General features: G+C 38.9%; 1 protein-coding gene across 3 annotated transcripts in view; it reads left to right on the forward strand.

The window, feature by feature from the left end:
- The window catches only part of STAT4 (signal transducer and activator of transcription 4), a 99189-nt gene that overhangs the window by 67694 nt on the left and 12439 nt on the right, over positions 1-19056 (forward strand). For 2 of the 3 annotated variants that reach the window (XM_043910542.1, XM_043910540.1), the window contains 7 exons: positions 743-901; positions 1701-1793; positions 5714-5773; positions 6081-6098; positions 6188-6281; positions 8347-8391; positions 17727-17810. In XM_043910542.1, coding sequence (XP_043766477.1) covers positions 743-901; positions 1701-1793; positions 5714-5773; positions 6081-6098; positions 6188-6281; positions 8347-8391; positions 17727-17810 — 553 coding nt within the window. The remainder of the gene's footprint in view (positions 1-742; positions 902-1700; positions 1794-5713; positions 5774-6080; positions 6099-6187; positions 6282-8346; positions 8392-17726; positions 17811-19056) is intronic. The other variant, XM_043910541.1, reaches the window with a different exon arrangement.

Genomic DNA, 19056 nt, shown 5'->3' on the forward strand with positions numbered 1-19056 from the left:
GACTTCCAGCCCAAGCTGCCACCTCCATTTCTTAAGTGAGATCCAAGGTGTAAAACTCTAAGCAGATAATTTTCTTCAGAAAGGTCCATTGACAATCTTTTGGTTAATACTTAGGACTTGTATAAATATATATGGGGGGTCACATTATTTTTTCCATCAGTATTCTTACACATAAGATTCTTCATAAGATGTATTTTTAAAGTTTTGAATTTGCTCTCTTTGCCCTTTAGTGAGTACCATCTTTTAAAAATATATGTGTCTAATAGACTTTTTTAAAAAGATAATTAAAAAGAATTTGGGGGGACTTTCCTAGTGATCCGGTGGCTAAGACTCTGTGCTCCCAATGCAGGGGGCCGGGATTTGATCCCTGGTTGGGGAACTAATTCCCATATGCTGCAACTAAAGACCCTGTGTGTCACAACTAAGACCCAGTGAAGCCAAATACATAAAAATACTTTAAAAACAAAGGAATTTGAATCCAGACATTCACAAAATTTTCTAAATGATTTCTTGTCTAAAACTGAAGGTAAAAAATTTAAAACATTGAAAACAGTTAACATCCATCAAGCATTTCAGAGAAAAGCTGAGTAAGGAAAATAAACACAAAAAAACACTGTCACTAATCTAATGGAATTAAATTACCAATTAATTTAATAATTATTTAGTAATACTTGCTAAATAGTTTAAATGGTGGAGTTTAGTAGAAAAAAACTATCTGCATTTTTCATTGACTGTTCAATAGCTTTACACTGTTGGCAGAAAGTCTGTTCCAACTCAGAAGGCAGTTGGAGAAATTAGAGGAGCAATCTACGAAAATGACATACGAAGGAGATCCCATCCCATTGCAAAGAGCACATCTGCTAGAAAGAGTCACCTTCTTGATCTACAACCTCTTTAAGAAGTAAGTCAACGCTTTGCTCTACACCCATAACTTAAACAAATTGTACATCAACTATACTTCAGCTTAAAAAAAGAGAGTTAGTCAAGTGTTATCCATTTAGATGCCTCCTGGCAGCTTCAGTTCTGTGTAGTTGGGAGGACACCCTGGTTGGCTTTTGGTGTTCAGGTGAAGGAATGGGAGAGAAGTGTTCAACAGTGAGCTTTAGGGTGCAGTGAATAAAGCTCCAGAGAGTTCCAGAAACATTTTTTACTCATCACTGTTTATTCATCAATACTTCTTCTATCACTTAACCCAGTTTTTCATGAGTGACCACGCTGCCCACCCAAAGTTCATTTTTCATATTTTAGAAAAAAGATTTCAAGGATTTCTACTCAAGTATCAATACATATTCAAGAAATGAAGGGTGGAGAATATGTTTATGTTTATAAGCTCATCTAAAGAAAAAAATATTACTGTGTACCAGAAATCCTGATATCTAGGTCAAAAATGGCATGAAATTAACTTTCTGCTTGATGTTTATTATGATAAAAAGAGACTGGGGCTTTTCTTCTTGACCTAAACATAATAATTAAGAATTATTTACTGTTGTTACTTAGGGAAATCTTTAGGCATTTCCCATCTCTTGGTAATTATTTATGTGAAGTCTTGGAGAGATTTGAGCCTAATGGGAGTTTGAATGTCTTATAAGTGTAGAAAATTTGGATTTTATAAGAGGACAGCATCCTGTTACTGTATGGTTTTCAGCCTGTCAATGTCTTCAGTGTTTTCAAATGACACGCTTTACTTCCTTTGACCCCAGCTCATTTGTGGTTGAACGACAGCCATGCATGCCAACCCACCCTCAGAGGCCAATGGTACTTAAGACTCTCATCCAGTTTACTGTAAAGCTAAGGTAGGCAGAATGTATTCTATTGTTTCATATTTATGGTACTATGGTCAATGTGTAATTAAGGCTCATTTCTTTCAATGTGGCTTTCATGCAGCTATTCTTTATTGAGTGCCTCCTGCATGCCCAACTGTGGTAAATTAAATACCCACAGAAATATTAAGGTGAGAGCCCTGCTTATAAAGAGTGGAACAATGAAGATGAGGACATGAGAGTTATTAGCATGAAAGTATGAAATCACAGTTTCGGATGACATGGGATTAACTGCTCAGAAGATTGACTTGAGAGAAGACTGGGGAGCCTAGAGAATGCCTTGCAGTCACTGTGAGGAAGGACCTTGAGGGAAGAGCAGGGGTGTGAGAGTGAAACTATCAGAAATAAGGACTTTCTAAAATAAGGAGTCACTGTTCTATAAGCATGGGGAGCAGGGAGAGAGAATCGAGAAGATAGATTGGGACAGGTTGGAAGGTTCAAATATCCTATCCAGTCATATAGTGGCAAACTCTTTACCTGTGATCACCCAGAAACTAGCTTATTGAATTTTCCATGAAAACTCTCAACACCATGATTTCCAGCACATCCTTATTATGTACTTGATTTAAAGAGAAATGATTATGTTGTTGCAACTTTATCTATGTATGTGCTTCTTTTCATTTTCATGAGCAAACTAACACATACAACTTTCCTAATGACAGTTTTAAAATAATGAGTTTGACTTCAGACTTTCAAAGATTTTCATCATGCCTCAGTCTCTAAGTCCCAAAGCTTTAAATTCCTAATCACTAGGTCATCTCTGGAAAACTGAAATTCCAGACCAGTACAAGAGGTTGTGATGCCATGGTAGATGGTAGTTAAGATCCCATGATAGCATCCCTGGTCACAGGTCACTGTTGAAACTCCACTTTTAGTTCAGTTTCATTTTATCGAGACATATTAACATACAACACTGTATAAGTTTAAACATAAAGACTTAATGTGCATAAATGGCATAATGATGATTTCAATAAGTTTAGTTGACATCCATCACCTAGGAACTTCATTTTTAAAAGGAAGGCATCTGTCTTTCATTTGCATTTCAGAAACCCTACTTGAAATTCTGAATCATTTCCTTTGTGTGAATTTGCACCACAACACTAAGAAACAAAAATAAAAGGCAGAAACCCGGTTCCTTTTTAAAATTTTATAATTTTCAAATGTATTCCTTTCTCATCCCCACATCTCTATACAGCCCAGAAAATTGTAACACTAAAGGGAAATAGGATAGAAGGGTGGTGCATATATCCTGCTTTCCCTTGAGACACCCCTATATGATATATTCAGTCCAAGATGTTCTCTGGGGCAAAAGGGAAGATAAGTAGGCTTGCTCAGCAAAGAACTCTGAGTGGAAGAGGTCCTTGAATGGGCATCACCTAGCATGCTGTTTAAACTGACTGCCAGAGCCATAGACCGTTAGTGCCTGGCAAGGGTATTCTGCCCTCCTCTTCCATCTAGCTGTTCAGTCCCCATTCTTCTTTTCTGTACCCAGTTCCCCCATTGTCTTGACAGCTGATTCTTTACTTAGTATTCAAGATTTTTCCTAAAACCCCACTCTACCAAAGCATTCCATCCTCCTATTTCAAAGGAAAGAGGTGACATGGGACTCCCTTTTGTCGTCAGCAGTTAGCAGTGCGTCAGATCCTTCCTGATCCAGGATAGAGAGGAAGGCAAAAAGGGAAATCATTTCATCTTACTTCATATGACTTCCTCACTAGCAGCAGCTATATCATTATATCCCAAACCCCAAAACCAATTCTGGCAGGATTTTTAAGAAACCTTGATACATTCTTTTTGTTTTGTTTGGGTTGTTTGTTATCTGTGATTATATTTCTCGAATGTCAATCAGTTGCTTATCACCATCCTTTAAATTTCATCTGTTTAGCTGGACTTCTTCCTGTGATGTATCTCCATGTCTACTCTGCTCCTTCCTTAATCTTCATTATGCCAGTTTCCCACTGCCAGGGGCTGTATTGGGTTTATATAAGAAGCCCAGTGCAGCTGAGTGAATAAACAATGTTTGGGATGAGTGTACGTGTAAATGAATGAGTAAGTGAATGACGGAATGAATACCTCTGTAACTGAACTGAACCTGCAGAGAGGTTATGTCAGAGGGCACAGCTTAGAAAAATCGGGGAAAGCTAAGGAGGTACCGCCAGACACCTGCCCTGCCTCTTGAGAAGCCTGTATGCAGGTCAGGAAGCAACAGTTAGAACTGGACATGGAACAACAGACTGCTTCCAAATAGGAAAAGGAGTACGTCAAGGCTGTATATTGTCACCCTGCTTATTTAACTTATATGCAGAAATGCCGGGCATCATGAGAAACGCTGGGCTGGAAGAAGCACAAGCTGGAATCAAGATTGCCGGGAGAAATATCAATAACCTCAGAAATGCAGATGACACCACCCATATGGCAGAAAGTGAAGAGGAACTAAAAAGCCTCTTGATGAAAGTGAAAGAGGAGAGTGAAAAAGTTGGCTTAAAGCTTAACATTCAGAAAACTAAGATCATGGCATCTGGTCCCATCACCTCATAGGAAATAGATGGGGAGACAGTGGAAACAGTGTCAGACTTTATTTTGGGGGGCTCCAAAATCACTGCAGATGATGACTGTAGCCATGAAATTAAAAGACGCTTCCTCCTTGGAAGGAAAGTTATGACCAACCTAGATAGCATATTAAAAAGCAGAGACACATGTCAATGTATGGCAAAAACCACTACAATACTGTAAAGTAATTAGCCTCCAACTAATAAAAATAAATGAAAAAAAATTCAAAAAAAAAAAATAAAAAAGCAGAGACATTACTTTGCCAGCAAAGGTCCGTCTGGTCAAGGCTATAGTTTTTCCAGTGGTCATGTATGGATGTGAGAGTTGGACTGTGAAGAAAGCTGAGCACTGAAAAATTGATGCTTTTGAACTGTGGTGTTGGAAAAGACTCTTGAGAGTCCCTTGGACTGCAAGGAGGTCCAACCAGTCCATCCTGAAAGAGATAAGTCCTGGGTTTTCATTGGAAGGACTGATGCTGAAGATGAAACTCTAATACTTTGGCCACCTCATGGGAAGAGTTGACTCATTGGAAAAGACCCTGGTGCTGGGAGGGATTGGGGGCAGGAGGAGAAGGGGATGACAGAGGATGAGATGGCTGGATGGCATCACCGACTCGATGGGCATGAGTTTGAGTAAACTCTGGGAGTTTGTGATGGACAGGGAGGCCTGGCGTGCTGTGATTCATGGGGTCGCAAAGAGTCGGACACGACTGAGTGACTGAACTGAACTGAAGGTGATCCCTGAAAGAATTAAAGGAATTCTGACCTTTAATCATTTGTTTGTGTGAGGTTAGGGCTTTTTCAGTTAAAAAATTTTTGCTGTTACTTACATGTAATATCTTTAAAGCCTACAAATGTATTTGAAGTGGAATTTTCCATATTCTATCAGAGTCCTAGTCTTTCTCAGTATTTTACCATAAAACAGTTATCAAAACATTTAATTTTACTAAGCTTACCATTTTTTTATAATATGAGAATTAAATGAATCCACATAAATAGATTTACAAAAGTTTTTTCTTCTATTTATATGTCTAACCCAAATTTAGGCTTTAGCCAAAATATATAGCTATTTTTCTGATCTAGCCAATGCATTATCCAACACACATCAACTGAAGCAATATGGAAATACTTTCCAAATATGTGTTCTATTAAGTGGGTGATGTCAATATTAGTAAAACGGCAAAGTAAAGAGGAATTGGACATTTTTAAAGCACACTAACATGACTGGAAATAATGTGAGCTTGATTTATATATATGTGGCATAAATGTATTTAAATCTTTAAATATAAAAAGGCTTTTAGCCATGAAAATTTTTATCTTTAATTCTTTATGTGTTTTTTCCAGACTGCTAATAAAATTACCAGAACTAAATTATCAGGTAAAGGTGAAAGCATCAATTGACAAGTAAGTTTCTAATTTCATTTTGAAACATGAAATTGTAAGACTTTTTAAGAAGAATTGTCCTTATTTTATAGAATAATTTTTAACTTTTAAATTTACTTCTCTCACATTACATATCAGTGTACTTCAATATTTGACTTTAAAGTTCAAACCTTTAACAGAACTCCAATGAAGACTGACTTTAAAAATTTTACTATAAAGACATGAAATGAAATTTTATATACTATCCTCATCCTCTAAAGTTGCATAGAAAAATCTTTTTTTAGATCTATTAAATAACTCATTTTAAAGAATCTTCTTGGTTTTACAGGAATGCTTCAACTCTAAGGTAAGACATTTACTTTAGAATTTTTTTGTTGTGCCCATAAATACATTTTTACCTGAGACCATTGTAAATAGCTAAGATTTCCTCTCTAGCAATCGAAGATTTGTACTTTGTGGAACTCATGTCAAAGCCATGTCCATTGAAGAATCTTCCAACGGGAGTCTGTCTGTAGAATTTCGACATTTGGTGAGTTGAGCAGTGAAATGACCCAAGATCCCCCCCACCCCTCCAAATCAGACACATCTAAACTAATAGACCTTATAATTTAATGTGTTTTGTTCTTTAGTGTTTCTTATGTGAATTAAGGATCATATTGAGAAATAAAACATGCCATCTTTGAAGAATTAAAAGTGGTTAAAAAAAAATTGAACCTTAACTCAGAAGGTCTGAGTTCCTAACAATGGTGATGCTGTACCTAAACATATGTCTTAATTAGTCAAAATATTTTGGTCATGATGACAGAGATAATATGTCTTAAAGTAGATAAGCACTCCTGGCTTCATTTTTAAAATCTCCCCAATTGATACCCAATAATGGCATGTCTGTCTAAAAGCTCTGTCATTTTAGGAGAATTGGCTTGGGGAAATAGGATGGTTTTGGGTGTGAGATGCACACAGTTGGCCTTGGCATTTCTAGAAAGCTTCTGACCCAGCCTCATCCTGTTACTTCTTGTTTTACCACTTCCTCTTAACCTAGAGTTCTCTTCCTGCTTCCTTTCTAATTCTTTGCATAGTTCTTAGATTTCCAAATGTCCTATTGCTTGTCTAGCAAAAAACATGTTACTCACCTGGCTTATTAGCATTGAGAAGGTACCTCACCTGAATGTTGGGACACCACTGAAGCAGCCTCAAAAGATCTGCTTTCTAAAAGATAAAATTTATGTTAACTGAAAGATAGCTGCATACAAATATTTATACTGGTGTTCAGTTTTTATTTTGTTTTTGTGTGAATCCTTGAATCCCTCTGTATGAGACTACTAAATGAATTAAATGTAATGATGAGTGATTATATATATATTTTTACAACTAGCACTCTTTTGCTTAAGTTCAATTCCTATTCTCAAGAAACTTTCAATAATGGCCCATGTTTGCTAATAAGTGAAGCCATAAAAGGCTCTTAATTTAGAGATACCCGTCTTCCAAAAGAGTCATTTGAAAAAGGAAGGACAAGAAACATACCAAAAAGTGGTTGAGTCTCTATTCCAGGAAGGATAAAATATAAAATAACAAAACTTTAGTTTTCATGATGCTTTCCTATTTGCAAAGCATTTTCATATATATTACCTTTTATATAATACCTTTCATCACTTTTTAATACCAAAGCAAATATAGAAAATCAGCAAAGCAAAATTTTAAAAATTAAAAACCACCTATATGATCCCAACACCTTGACACCTTGACATAACACTATTTACATCCTTATTTTTGCATTTTCATTCATATATATATGTAAATATGTGTGTACATATATAGACAGCTTCCCTGGTGGCTCAGACAGGAAAGAATCTGCCTGCAATGCAGGAGACCTGGGTTTGACCCCTGGCTTGGGAAGATCTTCTGGAGAAGGGAATGGCTACCCACTCCAGTATTCTTGCCTGGAGAATTCCAAGGACCAAAGAACCTGGCGAGCCACAGTCCATGGGGTCGCAAAGAGTTGGACACGACTGAGCGACTAACGCTTACACTATATAATATGTATATGTATATATTCTTTTTTTAAATGGATCAGATTGTACACATTGTTTTCCGTCCTATTTTCCCACCGAGTAGTCTATGTCATGAACATTTTGTTGTTTTCTCCTCTCATGGCATTTAATAGCTCACCACGCCATGTGCATCCTGGCCCGTGTCTATTTCCCCAGGCCTGTGTGTTAAACATGATTTCATAGGCATTGAGAATTGTCATGCCTTAGCTCAGATGATACTTTCCAGGTACAGAGGAGTGCTGAATATATTCTAAAACATCCCAATATGATTTCCTCTTTCCAAAATGTGGCTGAAAAACAGTCTTATACCAGCTTGCTCCCTTATCTCAACGAAACTTCCTTAAGTGGTGTCCCATGAGGTAAAACAGGAAGCTATTTCTGTTGAATCTGGGCAGCTATGTTAGGTTTCAATGTGTTAGAAGACATCTGGCTTACTGTTCTAGAAGTCAAAATTCTGACTAAGAAAACCGCTATAATAGGTACAACCAACTTGTATTTAGCCGATAATGCTTCTCCATCCAAACACTGTTGTTTCCTTTTCCACAGCAGCCAAAGGAAATGAAGTCTAGTGCTGGAAACAAAGGAAATGAGGTAGGAAATGTTTTCTCCAAAGGAATTTTTCTAGGAAATAATCCAATAAAGTCTTATTTTAACAAAGCTCATGAACAGTATGAAAATGCAAAAGCTCTTAACTGCCCTTTATATTTTTATATAAAATCAAATTCATGTTTCTCTAATTAAAAATGTAAAACTTGATAATTGCCAACTGTATAAGAAATTTTGTTTTAAAAAGAAGAGAATAGAAATTGCATATAACACCGTCCTAAGAAAACAACTATTAATGTTTTGGTTCACATCATTCTAGACTTTATATGTATGCTGCTGCTGCTGCTGCTAAGTCGCTTCAATCGTATCCGACTCTGTATGACCCCATAGACGGCAGCCCACCAGGCTCCCCTGTCCCTGGGATTCTCCAGGCAAGAATACTGGAGTGGGTTGCCATTTCCTCCTCCAATGCATGAAAGTGAAAAGTGAAAGTGAAGTCGCTCAGTTGTGTCCGACTTGTAGCGACCCCATGTAGCGACCCCATGGACTGCAGCCCACCAGGCTCCTCCTTCCATGGGATTTTCCAGGCAAGAGTACTGGAGTGGGGTGCCATTGCCTTCTCTGCTTTATATGTATACATTACTTTAAATGTATACATACACACAATGTTTCATAACCTGCTTTCCATCACATAGCAATGTGAAGTGAACAGCTTTCCATAAACTTGCTCTTGGAGGACATGATTTAAAGTGGTTGCATTGTATTGCTGTAATTTCTTTAGTCAGTTCATTATTATAGAATATCATAACATCACTCATTTTCCACAGGTAAGAGGTAAGTCTTTGAACATCATGACCCAGGATGTGAAAATCACAAGTGAAAAACAGTTCTGTTACTTTATGGTATCAATTACTTTATTCATTTATCTAAGGTTGGCACTTCAGTGGATGAATTGATTAAAAGAACAAACTGATGCAGCCCAGGTGTTTGAGTTTGTCAGTAAATAATCGAGTTGCCAAATCCTGGATTGGAAGTGGCTTTGGGAATCATCTATTTAGTTGACCTAGATACTAGGGCATTTCTCTATGCCCTATGTATTTGGAATTAGAAAACCTGGCCTTGAGTCCATTCGGACAGTGACTGAAAATATGACCCTTGGCAAATGATCTGATAGAGAAATATTGCATTTTTTTCCCTCTAAGAGATCAGAGTCATAATGCCTAATGCTCCGTGCTCAGAGAAACTGCATGTGTAAGACCACCTACATGATCCAGTTAGAAAGCAATGAGGCTTATTCCTGGTGTGGTTGGTATGGATTCAATCTCCTGGCTTTAGTGTTACAGCTCTATGAGAAATTTCTTCAGATTATTTGGAAGAAAATACACTTTATAAATCCAGCATTCGATTGTAGTCGATCTAGACCACTCCACAAAACCACAAAGATCCATCACAACAGTTTTCATGCTCTATGTTTTTCCCTTCCAAGAATTCTTCATTCTCTTAACCATGTCTTAAAATTCTTTTGCCAGATATCACCACTCCATCAAGGATGATCTAAGCTTTCTTCCCAAGGTAGAACCTTGGCTTACAGCAGACTGTCAAACAGGTTTCTCAGTGCAGATAGAACAGGAACAAAGCTTTTGAGTTTAAGAATATTCTAGTAAACCAAACAAATAAGAGTTATTCTTTCCACCTTATAGAAATCCATAAAGGTTTTCCAAACATCCTAATTAAAACATTAGCACATTATAAATAAAAGTCTGTTTCACAAATCTCCTTGGAACTTTCACCAAAGTTGCAAACAGCATTTCATGCAGTGACCTCTCTGAATAGTATTTACTAAGTCTGAATAGACTAAGCACAATGCTTCTAAACTCTTCTTAAGGAAAACAAATCAAGTGGGAATAAATTAAATAGCTGAATTCTTCAGTACTTTGTCATCTTTGTGAATGTAAAATCAGAATCTACTTGAATTTCTCTAGAGACAGAGATCTAAGTAAATCAGCTTCCACTATAAAAAAACAATGTCTCATTAACACTGCCTACTTATCTCATTTTGAATTTATTTCCTCTCATTTTCTGATTAATAACAAGATCATGTGGTTATATCAGAATGATTTGCTTTTTTTTCCCCCACATTTGCTGGAACTGGATAATTTTATTTTAAGCTGTTCTTTGAGCTCCCCCTGTTGACAGAATTTTAATATGACTCCTCGGTACATTCAAAACAAACCATAGACTTGAATGCTGTTTTATGTGCTATAGAAACCACCGAAAAGTCACACAATATATGAAGTGGACTCAGAAAGTTGAGATGGGAATCAGGAGCTTGGCCAAACTTAGGGGTGACAATAGGAAAGTCAGGAAAGAGTGGGGGAGGATCTGGTGATTAAGTGGGATTCACAAAGTCATGGGGCCAGGAATTGCAGTAACCAAAATTTAGGGAGAATGGGAAGCTGGGATGTTATAACCTCATTTTCAAATTTCAAACAGTAGCTGTTGCTTATCGCTTATCTATGTACCTGCAGCAGGAGTTCATAACCTGATAAGAACTTACTTGACAAATCCTTGTGTGGCATTTACTCTGTATTGCACTGTCTAATAACTTTGCTGGCACTGACTGATGTAACTCTCTCCACAGTGCCAGGAAGTAGAGACCATTAGTGTCATACTTATTTTGGCCAGGGAAACTGAGGCCCTGAGTGCTTGGGCTTAGATTCAAACCTCAGCAATCTGGCTCCTGTGTCCATGCTTTTGGCCACTCTGCCACGCTGCCTCTGGAGTCACAAAACCTTGCCTGGGAGAGACTGTGATGGTTGACACTCACTTGGACCTCTTTAACTCATCACACCCACCCACCCCCACACACACGCATGCATGCACAGAGGCTGTGATGGTTATCACTCCACTTTGACCTCTTATCACACACACACACACAGAGGCCGTGATGGTTGCCACTCTGCTTTGACCTGTTTCATCGCGTACACACACACAGAGGCCTGGATGCTTGTCACTCCGCCTTGACCCCTTTACCTCATCACACACACACGACCCATTTGCTGGTATTCCTATGAGAAGGATCTCTGCGGGTTTGTGGGGAGCACCTCCTTCTTTCTTCTGTTTAAACCACTGTTTTCCCCACTTTACCCGCCTGCTCAGAAACACGTAGCTACCTCACACCAGAATCCTGACAACGTTTAGAAGGAACTTGAGATCACGGTTCCCAGGAAAACCCGGGCTGCTCCCGCACCTCCTGCGCGCGTTGGTACAGTGGTGGGAACAGCGCCGCCGATGGCCCTGCCTCTTGCCGGCAGCTGACCTTGCACCAGCCACTTCACCTCACCAACCCCCAGTTTCCTTAACTGTAAAATGGTTTCACGTTCACCTGCACCTCATAGGGTTGTTGCGAGGACCAAACAAGATGAAGCGTGCGAGTCCACGGCAGTGCGCCGTGCAGCTGTCTGCCATGGGCCTCCTGAGCAGCTCTCCAGGCTGCCCCCTCTGTAACAGGTCGGACATGACCCTAAAGGTGGTTCCTGGCTTAGGATAAACTACCAATCCGTAACATCCCTTCTCTGCCCACCCGCCAGGTGCTCTGCCGGAAACATTCCCTTTAAGAGCCACTGAGCATGTTCCTCTTCTGGCTCCAGGTCCATGAACCCTCAGACCGCTATGTATATACACCCCTTTTATACGCTTGCATGTCTACTCCCAGTGCCCGCTGCCCGACAACTTCCCCGACTCTGAGTCCTCCTCTCCTACGTCAGCGGGGATGGACTGAATGCTCATTAAACGATTGAGAACATACCATGGCAGTTTCCTCAAGACTGCCAATCCAAACCTCTTTAGAACTGCAGCGCCCCCTGGCGTTTGACTCTGAGATTATCCGGGAAGAAGTGACCTGTCGGGATGCGCAGGGGCTCCTGGCCAGGAGCACTGGGTTAAAAGAAGGAAATTGCACTAGACCCATGCTGTCCCTAGAAGGCTAGGAAGACCAGTGGAGTCCGCTCCTTGGTTGTGCTTTGGTAAACGGTGGAACTCTGGACTTCCCACCCCTATTTCAATCAATCAGCCCTATTTTAAGTATTTTACAGATAGGGGCCCAGGTGGGAAATTCACTTCTAAGAACATGTTTCAGGGTTAAAAAAAAGATTTTAGAACCATTAGACTACACAATCTCTGAAACTCCTTTGACAGAGATTCTGTAATCCTCAGAAGTGCAGCAGAGAATCGGGTCATTTTTCGAAATGCATTTAATTTAAAGGATTTGCTTTGGAATGAAGAATCTGTTGACATGCTGTCCCAAATTCAAGGTTTGCAATGACTGCTTATTTTTCCCACCTTTGTTCTTTTCTTGGAATAATCATGCTGAAGATAAGATTCCATCATCTAGCAAGTGGCCTAACTTGGTGAAAGCTTCAGTCTGTCTCTATAAAATAAACATTCCCAGGAAGCAGCCTTTCCTGAAGGTCCTAAGAGCTGACTTGAGAGTGATTGTTGAAATGGCAGAAATTGTTTGAACAGGGAGGCTGAAATTGCAGTCTCTTGAGTTTGTTCTGTCAGTAGGCTTTAACTGATAAATGGCAGTTTTAGCCACAGACTGAGGTGTTAGGTAATTTTGTTTATGTGGTGGAAAGTCAGGAAGCACAAAGAAGCTATTAGTAAAGCCTGGCTGACTTGAGTTTCATTTAACAAAATAGCCAAACAGATGTTCTGTCAAGGTTCAGTGTTCTCAAACACAGATCCACCACTCACACTACAACTGGTTCAAGCATTTTCACAGGAAGTCGATTGCCTTCTGAACTAATTTGAGTAGTTGCAATGCTTTTTAAAGACAAAGACTGGTGCACGAATAACACTAGAAACACAGATTTATTTGCAATATCTTCTGTATAGTCTCTTTATTTTATGGATTAGTTGTTGCTTTACATTCATTTCCTATGATTCTGTGATTAAGGTCTCTCTCTCATATGACTGTACCATTGTTTCGCCTCTTATTATTGTTTCTCAGGATCTAGGCCAGGGTCTAACACATGATAGGGACTCAGCAAATACTCATTAAGCGAATGGATTATTGCAGTTGTTTTCTATTCCACATAGTTTACCATGTGCAACATTATCATAGATTATGGCTTGTTAAGAAATGAGCAAGATAAACAACAATGTCCTGCTCTATTGGGGACTTCCCAGGTGGTGCAGTGGTGAAGAACCTGCCTGCCAATGCAGGAGACATAACAGACATGGGTTCAATCCCTGGGTCAGGAAGATCCCCTGGAAAAGGCCATGGCAACCCACTCCAGTATTCTCGCCTGGAGAATCCTATGGACAGAGGAGCTTGGCTGGCTACAGTCCGTAGGGTCGCAAAGAGTTGGGCATGACTGAAGTGACTTAGCATGCATGCACAGAGGTAACAAAAAGAATATGCTGAGATCTTTACCTGCCTTTCATTAGGTTCCATATATTTTCCTAGGTGGAGTCCTGGTCAGGTTGTTTAGCCAGTTTTTTAGTTTCTTAGCAGATTATCCAGTGGGTACTTTTCTTTAAAAGTGCAATACAGTCAATCCAGTTATATCATCAATGTCATTAATATCATAAATATGGATATTTTAAATCTATAATCATTTCAGATGGTTGAAATGGCTTTTAATACAACATTAATGGTACATCTTATCTATGATAATCATTTTCACAGTCTGTAAGGAATGGACCCTAGGAATGTGAGATTGAATAGTGTCTCTAGCTTAGACTGCACTGATAAAATAATGAAGACTATGACTGGTGGCCATGCAAGCTTGGGAAGTTAATGACACTGTCTTCTGTCAGAGCTGCTCTCCTCCAGTCCTGTATATTGTTGATACACATGTTGAAGCTGATGTCAGCTTCTTTGTTGGATTTCATTCTAAACGTACCTCACAGTTGCATCAGAAGTTTAAAGCAAACACTGGAAATTAGTTTGAATCCCTATGTAAATCTCTTGCCATCCACATTACAGTTCAACAAAGTACTATTTTTAAAGTACAGAGTCTTCTTCCAAAGCTGATGGACAGCCCCGTGTGCCACTGCTCAGTAAAGTCCAGATTTCTCAGGACTGAGAAACGAAAGAGTCTTTGAAAGACTCTTGCCATTTGGACCAGTGGATCACCCAAGTGCCATAACCCAAAGGTGTGAGGGAATGCTATCCATGATGAATTGTTGTTATACACACACACACACATACACACACACACACACACATTTAATTAAACAAATTAAATTGCAGAGACTAGAATGACGGAGGGATAAGAACTCCAAAGGCTCCCTTTGGCAGTCCTCCCCCTGTGGCCCTCCCTACAGAAAGAGATGTCTGGGTAGTCAAGGCCATGTGCTCACCAGAGCCCAGGGCTTCAGTGTTCCCAGCCCGGAAGACCTCAAGACCACTTCCAGGGCTGTACAGGCCTTTTCCCCAGGTCTGCTCTCTCAAGCACAGATGAAACCATCAGTGCAAACATTTCCAGGCATGAGGAGAGGCCTCAGGGCCACACTCGTCAGGTCAGCCCCGCACAGAGGGAGAAGAAAGAAGGATGGGAAGTGGTCCCGGAAGGTCATGCTCTCCCCAGGCCAGCATACTTCAGCAGGACTTTGAGGAGTTAAAGCGTGGCCAGTTAGGTCATGTGAAAGCTTAGCTGTTGGTTGAGGCAGGAGGCTAGACCATACTTTAACATTTGTTAAGTTGATTTATAAAGGCTAAATATTTAGACATATGGTATGTGCGCTTGCCTCAGGCCTCTCAAATGTTCTGTTCAAATACAGGCCCGTGTCCTTTCTGCCACTGAGCTCAGTAAGGATGTGAGTGGCACCCACTAGTGAACACGGACTTGTGGGTTCTTCTGTTGTCTCACTTTGCGTAGTGTAAACACCTCCTCCTAGAGGGCAGTGAGATTTTCTGTTGTTTAAAAAAACAAAATGTGGTTTTTGTTCAACTTGGTGCCTAAACATGACCATTTCATCTCATGGTCAATCAAAGGAAGGACAATTTAGTTCTACATAATAAGTAAATTGGGGGAGAGGGCTGGTTGTTGGGTGTGTTGGGAGTAATTTTAGGGGTGGTCTAAGAATTTTCAAAGGAATTTTCGGTAACATAACTTTCTACTAATCCATAAGAAGCAGTCTCACTGAGTCAATCTAACCACGCCCAGGCACTGGAAGGTACCACAATGGTCTAGCCCAAGGGAAAGAGGAGTTTTTAATTTTCTATTTCCTTCTCAGTAACAAATTCTATTTTAATGTTCCTCATTATCAATAAAATCTTCCTCACGTAGTTGTCATTCATATCATCATATTAGAACTTTTTTGAAATTTAACACAAAAGGACTCCAGCTTGTTATTAACTATATTCAGTAGCAAGAGCTCCCTTTCAGAGCTGACTCAGCCACCCACAACCCCACCCTGACTTTTCTACTCTAGATAATTCCACTTCTGCTCATGTGTTCCCACAGGACTTATTTTTTTTTATCGTTTAAGCTTTCTATATCATCTCCAATTTTTCTACATCCCTTTTGAGACTAAACACAATGTGGATACATCACATTGAGAATAATTGCCTCATAAATTCCACCTGGGGTTCTTGTTAAAATGCAGAATCTGGTTCAGTAGGCCTGGAATGAGGCCAGAGAGGCTGTTTTTCTAACAAGCTCTTACATGATGGCAGTACTGCTGGTTCTGGGCATGTAGCAAGTTTCGGTCAGATTTCATCCTGGGAAAAACAGCAATTTCTGTCCCACTGCTTCCCATTCCAAACCCACTCCTCAGAGGTGATCATTTTTTGAGTTCTAAATATTATGTTAAGATCATACTGATATTTCTTGATATTTTTATTTTATATACTTCTGAATTATTTTTGGAAAAAGATTAAGCTGTGGCTGTCTTTTTAAAAAACTTTTTATTCTATACTGCAGTATAATTGATTAGGGGCTTCCCTGCTGGCTCAGATGGTAAAAGCATCTGCTTGCAATACAGGGGACCTGGATTCGATCCCTGAGTGCTGTGTTAGTTTCAGGTATAGAGCAAAATGATTCAGTTACACATATACATGTATCTATTCTTTTTCAAATTCTTTTCCTATTTAGGTTATGTAATATTGAGCAGAGTTCCCTGTTCTGTACAGTAGGTCCTTGATGGTTATATATTTTAAATTAAGCTATTATTCTTATATACCAGCTCTTCATACACATGAATTTCACCCATTTTTACTATATTACTGTATAGCATTTAGTTTATTCAATATATTCAGTGTTTGGGGTTACATTAGTAACAGGTAGATAAAACAAATTAAGTAAAAAGTCTGAGGCAACAAATAAGTCCAGGGAATATAAGAATGGAAATGCAATCATATTGTTATATGGTTCAGCTGTTAACAATGTTTTCATAATCCTAGTAATGTAAGCACTGGATGTATTAACTAACCAAAACCCGACCAGGGTCAGGGAAGCTGGGAACCTCGTTGCCTAAGCTGAGGCTAGTAACTACCCCTCCTGTTCAGCCCTTACTCTCCTGCTTCTGGGGGTTCAGTGCTTCCACCCCTGGCTCTGACACACAGCCCCTAACTGCCACCCTCGCTCCACACTCCCCTAGCTTTCACTCCCAGACCTAGGTTACAGTTTTATTTTATTGGAAAGTAAACAAAACCCCAGTTGTTACTTTTATTGAAGTTTCTGGAAGAAGCTGAGGAAAGTACATATTTTTCCCACTTACCATGTTTAACCATGTTTGAGCTTGCTTTAAAAAAAATCCATTATGATACTGACTTGTTTTTGTTATAGCTACACACATCTGGCTTTCTTTTATTAATAGTTGATAAGTCAAAAGGACAAATTTCCAAAAGTAAAAATAAAGAGCAATTTATCTGGATTTCAACTGATGAAAATATGCTGGAATTGTTGAAGTTAGAAAGTTCATTGTTTTGGAGACAATATCATTCTGTTTGTGGAAAGGAAGATTTCTCAAACTCTGTATATCCTTTAACTTTTTAAAATAAGGAACGTTCCATAGCAGGAGATGTTTGAGGGTACTTTATACTTTATACTTTAAGAATTTGTTAGTTTTTATAAAAGCACATCTAATAATAGGTAACAACTATACACATTTGTATAAGGCTTCCCAAGTGGCACTAGGGGTAAAGAACCTGCCTGTCAATGCAGGAGACATAAGAGACACAGGTTCCATCCCTGGGTTGGGAAGATCCCCTGGAGGAGGGCATGGCAACCCACTCCAATATTCTTGCCTGGAGACTCCCATGGACAGAGGAGCCTGGCGGGCTACAGTCCATAGAGTGGCAGAGAGTCGCGACTTAGCACACATGCATATGCATTTGCAAGATAACAATTTATTTCTTTCCCCCTTAGGGCTGTCACATGGTGACTGAGGAGCTTCATTCCATAACATTTGAGACACAGATCTGCCTCTATGGTCTGACCATAGATTTGGAGGTAGGTGTTTCAAGGAATATTTAGTATTTACTAATAACATTTTCAGGAATTCGTCAGTATTTGAAGATGAAAACTCAATATTTTCTAGGTTTTAGTACATTCCTTATTCATTATTTTTGTTGTAATTTAGGAAATCAATATGTCAAATATTCACTCATTAGTCAGCATATATTATTCTGATTAAATATAAATGATAAGGAAATTCCCTGCTTGTCCAGTGGTTAGGACTCCACACTCTCATTGCCAAGGGCCCAGGTTTGTTTCCTGGTCAGGGAGCTAAGATCTCACAAGCTATGTGGTATGGCCAAAAAATAATTTTTAAATTATATATATATATATGATAAAATCTCAGTCATTATAATTCAATACATATTGAATAATTTGTTGCTGAGACTGTATATTTGTTTGTTTTCTGAGATTCCCAGATTCATGGATACTCAGTGGAAAGCTTAAAGAGAAATAAATATACTTGAACCATGTCTTGTATGATTTCAAAATTTTAACTTGTACATAAAATTGCCTCAGAAGAAAGGTATTTATAGTGTGATGAGCAAAGACCAATGATAGGAACATTAATAGTACATTATTTTGATCCTCTGACAACAGTCACCATTGAACTCAAAGAAGGAATCAAGAAATGGGGAATTAAATTGAATATAATTAACAATGAGCTCCTTGAAGGCAGGATATCACACCTTTATCCTTCCATTACCAGTGCCCAGCACAGTGCCTGACATGTAACAGATGCTCAACATTTGTTGAATAAATGAATGAATGAGTGCATGAATGAATAAACACAATTTCATACGCCTGAATATGGCCCTATTTGTAGAATATATTATTTTAGCATTCTGCCTTCACTCTTTTATCTTAATGAATGTGAACATATTTATAAAATTTTCCAGAGATTCCTTCATCCCTTTTCCTTAAATGTCTGCTTCCATAAGCTGTTAAGTTCCTCAAGTGGGCATTTCACTGCCTACAAGCAATATAACTTCTGTTAATGTGAAGGGACTTAATGTAAGGTGATTAGTTTCCCAGATGAGTCTGTGAAGCCTTTTGTTCCATAACGTTGAAAACGTTAGCACCAATAGTACCAAGCTGAGTGCTATGACAATAGAGGCAGCAGCTCTATCTCCCATAATATTTTGTATTCCAAAGTCACTTACCTCTCCCTCTTCTACAGTTAAAACCCCCATATCTGATACTGACATTAATGAGATGTTAAATCATAATTTGAATATAT

This window comes from Cervus elaphus, chromosome 8 (genome assembly GCF_910594005.1).
Source record: "Cervus elaphus chromosome 8, mCerEla1.1, whole genome shotgun sequence".
Lineage (NCBI taxonomy): Eukaryota > Metazoa > Chordata > Mammalia > Artiodactyla > Cervidae > Cervus > Cervus elaphus.